At 46.3% G+C, this 13,321-nt stretch overlaps 1 protein-coding gene across 3 annotated transcripts in view; it reads left to right on the top strand.

Annotated features, from left to right (window-relative positions):
* The window catches only part of LOC124003335 (transcriptional enhancer factor TEF-1-like), a 57,415-nt gene that overhangs the window by 17,242 nt on the left and 26,852 nt on the right, over positions 1-13,321 (top strand). For all 3 annotated transcript variants that reach the window (XM_046311515.1, XM_046311506.1, XM_046311497.1), the window contains one exon: positions 9,174-9,429. In XM_046311515.1, coding sequence (XP_046167471.1) covers positions 9,207-9,429 — 223 coding nt within the window. In that variant the 5' untranslated portion in view covers positions 9,174-9,206. The remainder of the gene's footprint in view (positions 1-9,173; positions 9,430-13,321) is intronic.

The following is a 13,321-nucleotide window of genomic DNA, read 5'->3' as shown; positions in this document are numbered from 1 at the left end:
TCATGCTACTATGTCTCAAATCATGCTACTATGTCTCAAATCATGTTACTATGTGTCAAATCATGCTACTCTGTCTCAAACCATGCTACTATGTCTCAAATCATGCTACTATGTGTCAAATCATGCTACTATGTGTCAAATCATGCCACTCTGTCTCAAATCATGCTGCTATGTGTCAAATCATGCTACTATGTCTCAAATAATGGTACTCTGTCTCAAATCATGTTACATTTACATTTAAGTCATTTACTATGTCTCAAATCATGCTACTATGTCTCAAATCATGCTACTATGTGTCAAATCATGCTACTATGTGTCAAATCATGCTACTCTGTCTGAAATCATGCTACTCTGTCTCAAATCATGCTACACTGTCTCAAATCATGCTACACTGTCTCAAATCATGCTACTATGTCTCAAATCATGCTACTCTGTCTGAAATCATGCTACTCTGTCTCAAATCATGCTACACTGTCTCAAATCATGCTACACTGTCTCAAATCATGCTACTATGTCTCAAATCATGCTACTCTGTCTCAAATCATGCTACTCTGTCTCAAATCATGCTACTCTGTCTTAAATCATGCTACTCTGTCTTAAATCATGCTACTATGTGTCAAATCATGCTACTCTGTCTGAAATCATGCTACTATGTGTCAACTCATGCTACTATGTATCAAATCATGCTACTATGTGTCAAATCATGCTACTCTGTCTCAAATCATGCTACTATGTCTCAAATCATGCTACTATGTCTCAAATCATGCTACTATGTCTCAAATCATGCTACTATGTCTTAAATCATGCTACTATGTCTCAAATCATGCTACTCTGTCTCAAATCATGCTACTATGTCTCAAATCATGCTACTATGTGTCAAATCATGCTACTCTGTCTCAAATCATGCTACTATGTCTCAAATCATGCTACTATGTCTCAAATCATGCTAATATGTGTCAAATCATGCTACTCTGTCTCAAATCATGCTACTCTGTCTCAGATCATGTTACACTGTCTCAAATCATGCTACTCTGGCTCAAATCATGCTACTATGTCTCAAATCATGCTACTATGTCTCAAATCATGCTACTATGTCTCAAATCATGTTACTATGTGTCAAATCATGCTACTCTGTCTCAAACCATGCTACTATGTCTCAAATCATGCTACTATGTGTCAAATCATGCTACTATGTGTCAAATCATGCCACTCTGTCTCAAATCATGCTGCTATGTGTCAAATCATGCTACTATGTCTCAAATAATGGTACTCTGTCTCAAATCATGTTACATTTACATTTAAGTCATTTACTATGTCTCAAATCATGCTACTATGTCTCAAATTACATTTACATTTACATTTAAGTCATTTAGCAGACGCTCTTATCCAGAGCGACTTACAAATTGGTGCAATCACCTTATGACATCCAGTGGGACAGTCACTTAACAATAGTGCATCTAAAACTTAGGGGGGGTGGGGTGAGAGGGATTACTTAACCTATCCTAGGTATTCCTTAAAGAGGTGGGGTTTCAGGTGTCTCCGGAAGGTGGTGATTGACTCCGCTGTCCTGGCGTCGTGAGGGAGTTTGTTCCACCATTGGGGGGCCAGGGCAGCAAACAGTTTTGACTGGGCTGAGCGGGAGCTGTACTTCCTCAGTGGTAGGGAGGCGAGCAGGCCAGAGGTGGATGAACGCAGTGCCCTTGTTTGGGTGTAGGGCCTGATCAGAGCCTGGAGGTACTGAGGTGCCGTTCCCCTCACAGCTCCGTAGGCAAGCACCATGGTCTTGTAGCGGATGCGAGCTTCAACTGGAAGCCAGTGGAGAGAACGGAGGAGCGGGGTGACGTGAGAGAACTTGGGAAGGTTGAACACCAGACGGGCTGCGGCGTTCTGGATGAGTTGAAGGGGTTTAATGGCACAGGCAGGGAGCCCAGCCAACAGCGAGTTGCAGTAATCCAGACGGGAGATGACAAGTGCCTGGATTAGGACCTGCGCCGCTTCCTGTGTGAGGCAGGGTCGTACTCTGCGGATGTTGTAGAGCATGAACCTACAGGAACGGGCCACCGCCTTGATGTTAGTTTAGAACGACAGGGTGTTGTCCAGGATCACGCCAAGGTTCTTGGCGCTCTGGGAGGAGGACACAATGGAGTTGTCAACCGTGATGGCGAGATCATGGAACGGGCAGTCCTTCCCCGGGAGGAAGAGCAGCTCCGTCTTGCCGAGGTTCAGCTTGAGGTGGTGATCCGTCATCCACACTGATATGTCTGCCAGACATGCAGAGATGCGATTCGCCACCTGGTCATCAGAAGGGGGAAAGGAGAAGATTAATTGTGTGTCGTCTGCATAGCAATGATAAGAGAGACCATGTGAGGTTATGACAGAGCCAAGTGACTTGGTGTATAGCGAGAATAGGAGAGGGCCAAGAACAGAGCCCTGGGGGACACCAGTGGTGAGAGCGCGTGGTGAGGAGACAGATTCTCGCCACGCCACCTGGTAGGAGCGACCTGTCAGGTAGGACGCAATCCAAGCGTGGGCCGCGCCGGAGATGCCCAACTCGGAGAGGGTGGAGAGGAGGATCTGATGGTTCACAGTATCGAAGGCAGCCGATAGATCTAGAAGGATGAGAGCAGAGGAGAGAGAGTTAGCTTTAGCAGTGCGGAGCGCCTCCGTGATACAGAGGAGAGCAGTCTCAGTTGAATGACTAGTCTTGAAACCTGACTGATTTGGATCAAGAAGGTCATTCAGAGAGAGATAGCGGGAGAGCTGGCCAAGGACGGCACGTTCAAGAGTTTTGGAGAGAAAAGAAAGAAGGGATACTGGTCTGTAATTGTTGACATCGGAGGGATCGAGTGTAGGTTTTTTCAGAAGGGGTGCAACTCTCGCTCTCTTGAAGACGGAAGGGACGTAGCCAACGGTCAGGGATGAGTTGATGAGCGAGGTGAGGTAAGGGAGAAGGTCTCCGGAAATGGTCTGGAGAAGAGAGGAGGGGATAGGGTCAAGCGGGCAGGTTGTTGGGCGGCCGGCCGTCACAAGACGCGAGATTTCATCTGGAGAGAGAGGGAGAAAGAGGTCAGAGCACAGGGTAGGGCAGTGTGAGCAGAACCAGCGGTGTCGTTTGACTTAGCAAACGAGGATCGGATGTCGTCGACCTTCTTTTCAAAATGGTTGACGAAGTCATCTGCAGAGAGGGAGGAGGGGGGGAGGGGGCGGAGGATTCAGGAGGGAGGAGAAGGTGGCAAAGAGCTTCCTAGGGTTGGAGGCAGAAGCTTGGAATTTAGCGTGGTAGAAAGTGGCTTTAGCAGCAGAGACAGAGGAGGAAAATGTAGAGAGGAGGGAGTGAAAGGATGCCAGGTCCGCAGGGAGGCGAGTTTTCCTCCATTTCCGCTCGGCTGCCCGGAGCCCTGTTCTGTGAGCTCGCAATGAGTCATCGAGCCACGGAGCGGGAGGGGAGGACCGAGCCGGCCTGGAGGATAGGGGACATAGAGAGTCAAGGGATGCAGAGAGGGAGGAGAGGAGGGTTGAGGAGGCAGAATCAGGAGATAGGTGGGAGAAGGTTTGAGCGGAGGGAAGAGATGATAGGATGGAAGAGGAGAGAGTAGCGGGGGAGAGAGAGCGAAGGTTGGGACGGCGCGATACCATCCGAGTAGGGGCAGTGTGGGAGGTGTTGGATGAGAGCGAGAGGGAAAAGGATACAAGGCAGTGGTCGGAGACTTGGAGGGGAGTTGCAATGAGGTTAGTGGAAGAACAGCATCTAGTAAAGATGAGGTCGAGCGTATTGCCTGCCTTGTGAGTAGGGGGGAAGGTGAGAGGGTGAGGTCAAAAGAGGAGAGGAGTGGAAAGAAGGAGGCAGAGAGGAAAGAGTCAAAGGTAGACGTGGGGAGGTTAAAGTCGCCCAGAACTGTGAGAGGTGAGCCGTCCTCAGGAAAGGAGCTTATCAAGGCATCAAGCTCATTGATGAACTCTCCGAGGGAACCTGGAGGGCGATAAATGATAAGGATGTTAAGCTTGAAAGGGCTAGTAACTGTGACAGCATGGAATTCAAAGGAGGCGATAGACAGATGGGTAAGGGGAGAAAGAGAGAATGACCACTTGGGAGAGATGAGGATCCCGGTGCCACCACCCCGCTGACCAGACGCTCTCGGGGTGTGCGAGAACACGTGGGCGGACGAAGAGAGAGCAGTAGGAGTAGCAGTGTTGTCTGTGGTGATCCATGTTTCCGTCAGGGCCAAGAAGTCGAGGGACTGGAGGGAGGCATGGGCTGAGATGAACTCTGCCTTGTTGACCGCAGATTGGCAGTTCCAGAGGCTACCGGAGACCTGGAACTCCACGTGGGTCGTGCGCGCTGGGACCACCAGAGTAGGGTGGCCGCGGCCACGCGGTGAGGAGCGTTTGTATGGTCTGTGCAGAGAGGAGAGAACAGGGATAAACCGACACATAGTTGACAGGCTACAGAAGAGGCTACGCTAATGCAAAGGAGATTGGAATGACAAGTGGACTACACGTCTCGAATGTTCAGAAAGTTAAGCTACGTAGCAAGAATCTTATTGACTAAAATGATTAAAATGATACAGTACTGCTGAAGTAGGTCAGCTGGCAGTGGGTGCGTTGGTGACACTACACTAATCAAGTCGTTCCGTTGAGTGTAATAGTTTCTGCAGTGTTGCTATTCGGGGGCTAGCAGGCTAGCTAGCAGTGTTGTTTACGTTACGTTGCGTTAAAAGAACGACAATAGATGGCTAGCGAACCTAGAAAATCGCTCTAGACTACACAATTATCTTTGATACAAAGACGGCTATGTAGCTAGCTAAGTAGCTAGCTACGATCAAACAAATCAAACCGTTGTACTGTAATGAAAATGAAGTGAAAATGTGATACAACCTGTGAATGCGACCGGGTAGTTGAGTTCTATACAGAAGACGTTGGCTAGCGTTGGCTAGCGTTGGCTAGCTGTTGGCTAGCTAGCAGAGTCACCTACGTTAAGGACGACAAATAGCTGGCTAGCTAACCTCGGTAAATTAAGATAATCACTCTAAGACTACACACTCTAAACCTAAACAACACAATTATCTTGGATACGATGATACGATGATACGAAGACAGCAAAGACAGCTATGTAGCTAGCTAACACTACACTGATCAAGTCGTTCAGTTGAGTGTAACAGTTTCTCCAGTGCAGCTAATCAGTGGACGTTAGCTAGCTGGCTAGTGAAGACTACGTTAGGACGGCGAAATACGATAATTACGCAATTATCTTTGATACAAAGACGGCTATGTAGCTAGCTGAGAAGAAATTGCTAAGATAAGACAAATCAAACCGTTGTGATATAATGAAATATAATGAAAAAGTAATGAAAAAGTTATACTACCCGTTGGAGCGACGTGCAGATGCGACCACTCGCTCCAACCAGTGGTGGAAAAAAAATCATGCTACTATGTGTCAAATCATGCTACTATGTGTCAAATCATGCTACTCTGTCTGAAATCATGCTACTCTGTCTCAAATCATGCTACACTGTCTCAAATCATGCTACACTGTCTCAAATCATGCTACTATGTCTGAAATCATGCTACTCTGTCTGAAATCATGCTACTCTGTCTCAAATCATGCTACACTGTCTCAAATCATGCTACACTGTCTCAAATCATGCTACTATGTCTCAAATCATGCTACTCTGTCTCAAATCATGCTACTCTGTCTCAAATCATGCTACTCTGTCTCAAATCATGCTACTCTGTCTCAAATCTTGCTACTACTCAAATCATGCTACTATGTCTCAAATCATGCTACTATGTGTCAAATCATGCTACTCTGTCTCAGATCATGCTACACTGTCTCAAATCATGCTACTCTGGCTCAAATCATGCTACTATGTCTCAAATCATGCTACTATGTCTCAAATCATGCTACTATGTCTCAAATCATGTTACTATGTGTCAAATCATGCTACTATGTCTCAAATAATAGTACTCTGTCTCAAATCATGTTACTATGTCTCAAATCATGCTACTATGTCTCAAATCATGCTACTATGTGTCAAAACATGCTACTATGTGTCAAATCATGCTACTCTGTCTGAAATCATGCTACTCTGTCTCAAATCATGCTACACTGTCTCAAATCATGCTACACTGTCTCAAATCATGCTACTATGTCTCAAATCATGCTACTCTGTCTCAAATCATGCTACTCTGTCTCAAATCATGCTACTCTGTCTCAAATCATGCTACTATGTATCAAATCATGCTACTATGTCTCAAATCATGCTACTCTGTCTCAAATCATGCTACTATGTCTCAAATCATGCTACTATGTGTCAAATCATGCCACTCTGTCTCAAATAATGCTACTATGTCTCAAATCATGCTACTCTGTCTCAAATCATGCTACTATGTCTCAAATCATGCTACTATGTCTCAAATCATGCTACTATGTCTCAAATCATGCTACTATGTCTTAAATCATGCTACTATGTCTCAAATCATGCTACTATGTGTCAAATCATGCTACTCTGTCTCAAATCATGCTACTATGTCTCAAATCATGCTACTATGTCTCAAATCATGCTAATATGTGTCAAATCATGCTACTCTGTCTCAAATCATGCTACTCTGTCTCAGATCATGTTACACTGTCTCAAATCATGCTACTCTGGCTCAAATCATGCTACTATGTCTCAAATCATGCTACTATGTCTCAAATCATGTTACTATGTGTCAAATCATGCTACTCTGTCTCAAACCATGCTACTATGTCTCAAATCATGCTACTATGTGTCAAATCATGCTACTATGTGTCAAATCATGTCACTCTGTTTCAAATCATGCTGCTATGTGTCAAATCATGCTACTATGTCTCAAATAATGGTACTCTGTCTCAAATCATGTTACATTTACATTTAAGTCATTTACTATGTCTCAAATCATGCTACTATGTCTCAAATCATGCTACTATGTGTCAAATCATGCTACTATGTGTCAAATCATGCTACTCTGTCTGAAATCATGCTACTCTGTCTCAAATCATGCTACACTGTCTCAAATCATGCTACACTGTCTCAAATCATGCTACTATGTCTCAAATCATGCTACTCTGTCTGAAATCATGCTACTCTGTCTCAAATCATGCTACACTGTCTCAAATCATGCTACACTGTCTCAAATCATGCTACTATGTCTCAAATCATGCTACTCTGTCTCAAATCATGCTACTCTGTCTCAAATCATGCTACTCTGTCTTAAATCATGCTACTCTGTCTTAAATCATGCTACTCTGTCTTAAATCATGCTACTATGTGTCAAATCATGCTACTCTGTCTGAAATCATGCTACTATGTGTCAACTCATGCTACTATGTATCAAATCATGCTACTATGTGTCAAATCATGCTACTCTGTCTCAAATCATGCTACTATGTCTCAAATCATGCTACTCTGTCTCAAATCATGCTACTCTGTCTCAAATCTTGCTACTCTGTCTCAAATCATGCTACTATGTATCAAATCATGCTACTATGTGTCAAATCATGCTACTCTGTCTCAAATCATGCTACTCTGTCTCAAATCATGCTACTCTGTCTCAAATCATGCTATATGTCTCAAATCATGCTACTCTGTCTCAAATCATGCTACTCTGTCTCAAATCATGCTATATGTCTCAAATCATGCTACTCTGTTTCAAATCATGCTACTCTGTTTCAAATGATGCTACTATGTCTCAAATAATGCTACTATGTCTCAAATCAGGCTATTATGTCGAACTAACTGAAAGAGAAGGTATTTTACATGAAGATGCTGAATGAAGCCAAATTCATTCAAATTTGAATGACTCTTTCTCCCTTCTGATAACCCACATTTATCAGCATGCTATTAGTGATTACTAACTCAGTTCATAGATCAGTCGGGGGAGAGTCATTTAGTGGTTGGAATGGAACGTTTTCCACCCCACCAATAGCAGTAGTTAGTTGTGCAATGTCAGCACTCAGCACACAAAAACCAAATTCAGTCAAAGCTACGCTTGCTCTGTGGCAGATTCTTTACCAGCAGCCCTCACCCCTGTCAACCACACACACACACACACACACACACACACACACACACACACACACACACACACACACACACACACACACACACACACACACACACACACACACACACACACACACACACACACACACACACACACAGACAGACAGACAGATCCTCCAGTGTACTGACATTCTAGAGGAAACATATGCTGCTAGTCGCTCTTTACAACAAAGCGTGCTCCATGAATAGGATCTTGTTTGAGAGGAAGGAGTTGCTGCCCGGCAACTGGATGGGGAGGGGGGAGGAGGGGGGCAGCTGTGCGGCCATCTCCACAAAGCCATGGGGAATAAAGTATATTCCAGCTGTACACTTTCTCTATAGGAAACGTTCTACTTGTTGGGGTGGGACGTCGTTTACGAAACTTAGACGACGAAGTAGCTGTATTTAGACGCGGAAGTGACAAAGTAGATTTTTGAATAGGATATTGTGAACATAGACTCGTGTTTCTGGAGCTCCACGAAGCCTTTGTACGCTGATCCCCCCTATATGAACCCCAGCCATATTGAAGAGCTTGGTGACAGACTGCCTTTGAGTAGTGACTGACTATGATACTGGTTTCCAAGTAGATGGCAGCTGGTGTTGATGAATGCTACCCAAGGCCTCTCTTCTATTCGCTCTCGGCTTGTGGCTTCCTTCTTCCATGTTCTTTTATAGCATTTGTATTGTATCTGGATGTTTGTTTTGGGATTGGATCACATTCTCTCACCAGGTGTATACAGCATTAACGATCTGTCCTGCTATACAATGTCTTGTTAGGCCGAGGAGAAATGTTGATAGGAATAATCCTCATGCCTAGGTCCTGGCGACAGTTTGAATGTTCTCAAACGTAGCACTTGTGTAAAAACGACAAGCAGGCACCGGCCTGCCAAATCTCTGGGCAAACATAGCAGTAGTTTCCCCTCGTTGTCTCGCTTGTGTTCGCTCCCTTCCCGTGCTCTGCTGCTACCGCTGCTGCCCAGGCCAGAGTGCACCAGGTCTGCGCTTCTCTGTTTTGTGCTGCGCTCTGTGGTGGTGCTGGAGGCAGCTGGTTTACACTCTGCTCTGTACCTGACTAACTGACTGTTTGTTTATTCCGCTGCTGGTCTCCAGGTTTCTCCCCCCTAGTGTGATCCAGGCCTGGGCATGGACGAGCGCACCGCCACTATGGACCCCAGCAGTTGGAGCGGCAGCGAGAGCCCCGCAGACGACATGGAGAGGATGAGCGACGGGGCCGAGAAGGGCATGGACGGGGACCCCGAAGGGGTGTGGAGCCCCGACATCGACCAGAGCTTCCAGGAGGCGCTGGCTATCTACTCGCCCTGTGGGCGGAGGAAGATCATCCTCTCAGACGAGGGCAAGATGTACGGTAAGTACAGAGGAAGGAGGAAGAGAACAACTCCATGAAAGGCTCCAGTTAGCTAGAACTGGGCTATTGTTCACAGAAGTGGACAGAGTGGCAGGAATATTTATTTTATTAGAAACAACACATACTGCACCGTGGTGAGTTAGTGAGAGTGGTGAGTTAGTGAGATTGGAAGAGTGGTGAATTAGTGAGAGTGGTGAATTAGTGAGAGTGGTGAATTAGTGAGAGTGGTGAGTTAGTGAGAGTGGTGAGTTAGTGAGAGTGGTGAGATAGTGAGAGTGGTGAGTTAGTGAGATTGGAAGAGTGGTGAGTTAGTGAGAGTGGTGAGTTAGTGAGAGTGGTGAGTTAGTGAGAGTGGTGAGTTAGTGAGAGTGGTGAGATAGTGAGAGTGGTGAGTTAGTGAGATTGGAAGAGTGGTGAGTTAGTGAGAGTGGTGAGTTAGTGAGAGTGGTGAGTTAGTGAGAGTGGTGAGTTAGTGAGAGTGGTGAGTTAGTGAGAGTGGTGAGTTGGTGAGAGTGCTGAGTTAGTGAGAGTGGAAGACTGGTGAGTTAGTGAGAGTGGAAGAGTGGTGAGTTAGTGAGAGACATGACCAGTGAGTCTGCTGGAGTGCTGCGTGAGGGAGGGGAGGGAGGGAGGCAGAGGTTTAGAACTAAAGCCAGTGTGAACCATTAGTGAGGAACAGATGGTCGTGTGGCTGCCACCAGCTGCGCCGTACACTCTACCCCCTCCCCCTTACCCTCTTTCTCACACACACACACACACACACACACACACACACACACACACACACACACACACACACACACACACACACACACACACACACACACACACACACACACACACACACACACACACACACACACACACACACACACACACACACACACACACACACACACACACTCCCTCACCCTCCCTCTCTTCTTGGGCTTGGCTGGTGATGTTGGGAGAGGGAGGACAACCCCCTCCTCCTCCTTCTCTGAGTGCCATAGTTGCTCACAGCACACAACACAACATCCAATGAAAGTAGAGGTGAACCCCCCCCCCCCCTTTTTCAAACATGACCAGTGTCTGCTCTCGTGCGACCTCACTACCCAAGCTCACAGTCTGTGTAAGAACTCATGCATCTTACCGAGTCAGAAAACTGATGTTAGAAAGGCATTATATACAGAAACTAGAAAAACATTTTTGAGTCGGATGTAACAGCACTGTGGCACTTTGGGAACTTCTAGTGAACTTTTGCTGGTTATAAATGTGTATACTTCAATATGTTGTTGTATGTCTTCAGGTTCTTTCGGAGACTCTTGACACACAAACAAGACCATCTACATTGTTTGAGTTTATGTTTATTGAATATCGCCCTGACTAGATCAATCTCTGTCTGAGTGTGTTGACAGACGTGTTATCTCTGCTTGGTTGTGATGTATTGAGTGGGATCAGCACAGGGTCGGTCAGAGGTCCTCAGTATTTTAACATGTTCCAGACTGAGCTGCTTGTATCTTTACCGTCTCTAGAACATAGCAATGATCCCTCTGGGGTTTTACTCAAACACCACTTAAAGACCTGATTCTGTAGGTTTGACACTAACACACATCCATCAGCCAGAAACTGGGCCTTTTGTGCATTTTGTCATTGTAGTTTATTCGAATGTATTACAAATCGCTACGCGTTACTCATGGATGGGATCTGCATGTCAGCGTATCAGGTAGGGAGAACAAAAGAGGGGGTTGAGAGGCATGTGGAGTTGGAGTAATGAGCAGTGATTACTGGAACTGTGGAAGAACTCACTCCAACCTCTCTTCCCAGCCTTGGATCCACTGGGTCCTAGTGCTTGAACTGTGACTCACCGTGGACTCATGTTGCCTGTAGCACAACCTAATATCTCCCTTGTCTACAATTAATATCCTCCACATAGCAGACCATGGATTTGCCTTTACGAAACACTCAGATCCTGTTGGCCACCACTGTGCTGCGGGCCCTCCCTCTCATCCCAGAGCTGATGAGAAACAGATAGAGAGGTGGTCCAGGCTGATTAAGTGGGCTGATTGCTAGAAATACAATTGTTTGCATTAGTTAGCACTGGAGCCACACAGATGGCCTGGATTCAATAACAACTTAATTTGCTGTCCGCTCGGGTCGCATCCTGACCAGACAACAGACAGTTGCTGAGCTTTCACGATGTGAGACAGACGTTTGACGAGGGACAGTGCGGTACCGCGTTGGGCGGCGTTGGCATCTGAGAGACTGGAGGAACGACGCAGAGCGGCCTGGATTGGTCACTAGAGGAGGAGGAGTGAAGCAAGAGTAAGGCTCAGGTCCTCCTGAGTGGCCCTCTTCAGCCCTCTGCTCCCTCCACTCAATGCAGTTAATTAGCAACTGTCTCTATAGCAACTGCCTATTGCCTCTAAACAATGTCTATTTTTCCTGTTGCAGCGGAGCTTATCTCAGTGTTTACCTGTGGGGCTCTCGGGTGCTTTGAGTCTCAGTGGGGCCTGGCACGGTGCCCGGCCTGGGGGGGGGGGGGGGGGGGGGGGGGGGGAGCTCTTTCCTCTTTGTGGAGCACCGGCTGCTCTACAGGAACTAGATTGAGCAGGTGGAAGGAAGGGACATGACCTCAGCCCGGCCCTAAAAAAGCCCACATACTGACTGATCACGAAACGTATAACTCCTCCACCACAACTTGTACGATTGCTTGATGTTTCTCTCTAATGGCACAATGTATGCTAAGGTATCATCCACTTTGCACGTCTTTTATCCGAGCGATAAATTCTAGAGAGAAATCTGTGTTTTTTTAAAATGGTATTGACAATCTCCATCTGGTTTAGATGAGGAGCAGATAGGCCTCCGCGGTGGTTCCATTCTGCCACCATTTATCCTGTGAGTGGAGAGGCCTGTCATGATGCCTCATCATCATTAGACCGTAGCAATCTGCTGTCTCTCTGTTGGCCAGGCCAAATATCCCAGCATGGCTTAGCTGGAGAAGAGACCAGAGCAGAGGCAGGCTGGAGTTTTGTAGCACCATTGGTGACATGGCCATTTCCCCTCTCTGCTTCAGGAGCAGGTAGTGACTGAGGTATAGGTGGTGACTGAGGTATAGGTGGTGACTGAGGTATAGGTAGTGACTGAGGTATAGGTAGTGAATCTTGGATCAGGTTTGGATTTGGCCCTTTGAAGTTCTATGATACATTGTGACTGTCACTAATGATTAGCCAACTTTCAATTATTCTTTAAAAGGAAAGAAAAGGCTTTGAAAATGTGTCATGGGACGCTGTGTACTCGTGAGGATTGATTTGGTTTGCACAATATCTCGCCGCTGCCTTCTAGCTATTGAGGATAAGATCCTGTACATCCAAGCTGCCAACATGGCCGTATGAGATGGGAAATATAGTCCTCGTGCCCTCAGGGTAATGGTGAAGCATGCTGGGGTGGCTTGTGTCATGTTTGTCATTTATTGTCATGTCTTGTCCCTGTGCTCCCCATGCTATTCGTTTCCCTCTGCTGGTCTTGTTTGGTTCTATCCCTCTCTCTCCCCCTCCCTCTCTCACTCTCTCGCTCTCTCTTCTCTCTGTCGTTCCGTTCCTGCTCCCAGCTGTTCCTATTCCCCTAATCATCATTTAGTCTTCCCACACCTGTTCCCGATCCTTTCCCCTGATTAGAGTCCCTATTTATTCCTTTGTAATCCGTTCCTGTTCCGTCGGTTCCTTATATTGTATTCACCATGCTGTGATTGCGTTTCGCCCTGTCCTGTCGTGTTTTTGCCGTGATTGTGTATCACCCTGTCCTGTCGTGTTTTGTGCCTTCATCAGATGCTGCGTGTGAGCAGGTGTCTCAGTCGACTACGGCCTGCGCCTACCCGAGTCTGTGGCCGCTTCTCCAGTTGTTTTCCCCTCTA

Source organism: Oncorhynchus gorbuscha, linkage group LG02, assembly GCF_021184085.1.
Source record: "Oncorhynchus gorbuscha isolate QuinsamMale2020 ecotype Even-year linkage group LG02, OgorEven_v1.0, whole genome shotgun sequence".
Classification (NCBI taxonomy): Eukaryota; Metazoa; Chordata; class Actinopteri; order Salmoniformes; family Salmonidae; genus Oncorhynchus; species Oncorhynchus gorbuscha.
The sequence above is the reverse complement of the archived record's forward strand: the minus strand, read 5'-3'. Positions and strand labels throughout refer to the sequence as shown.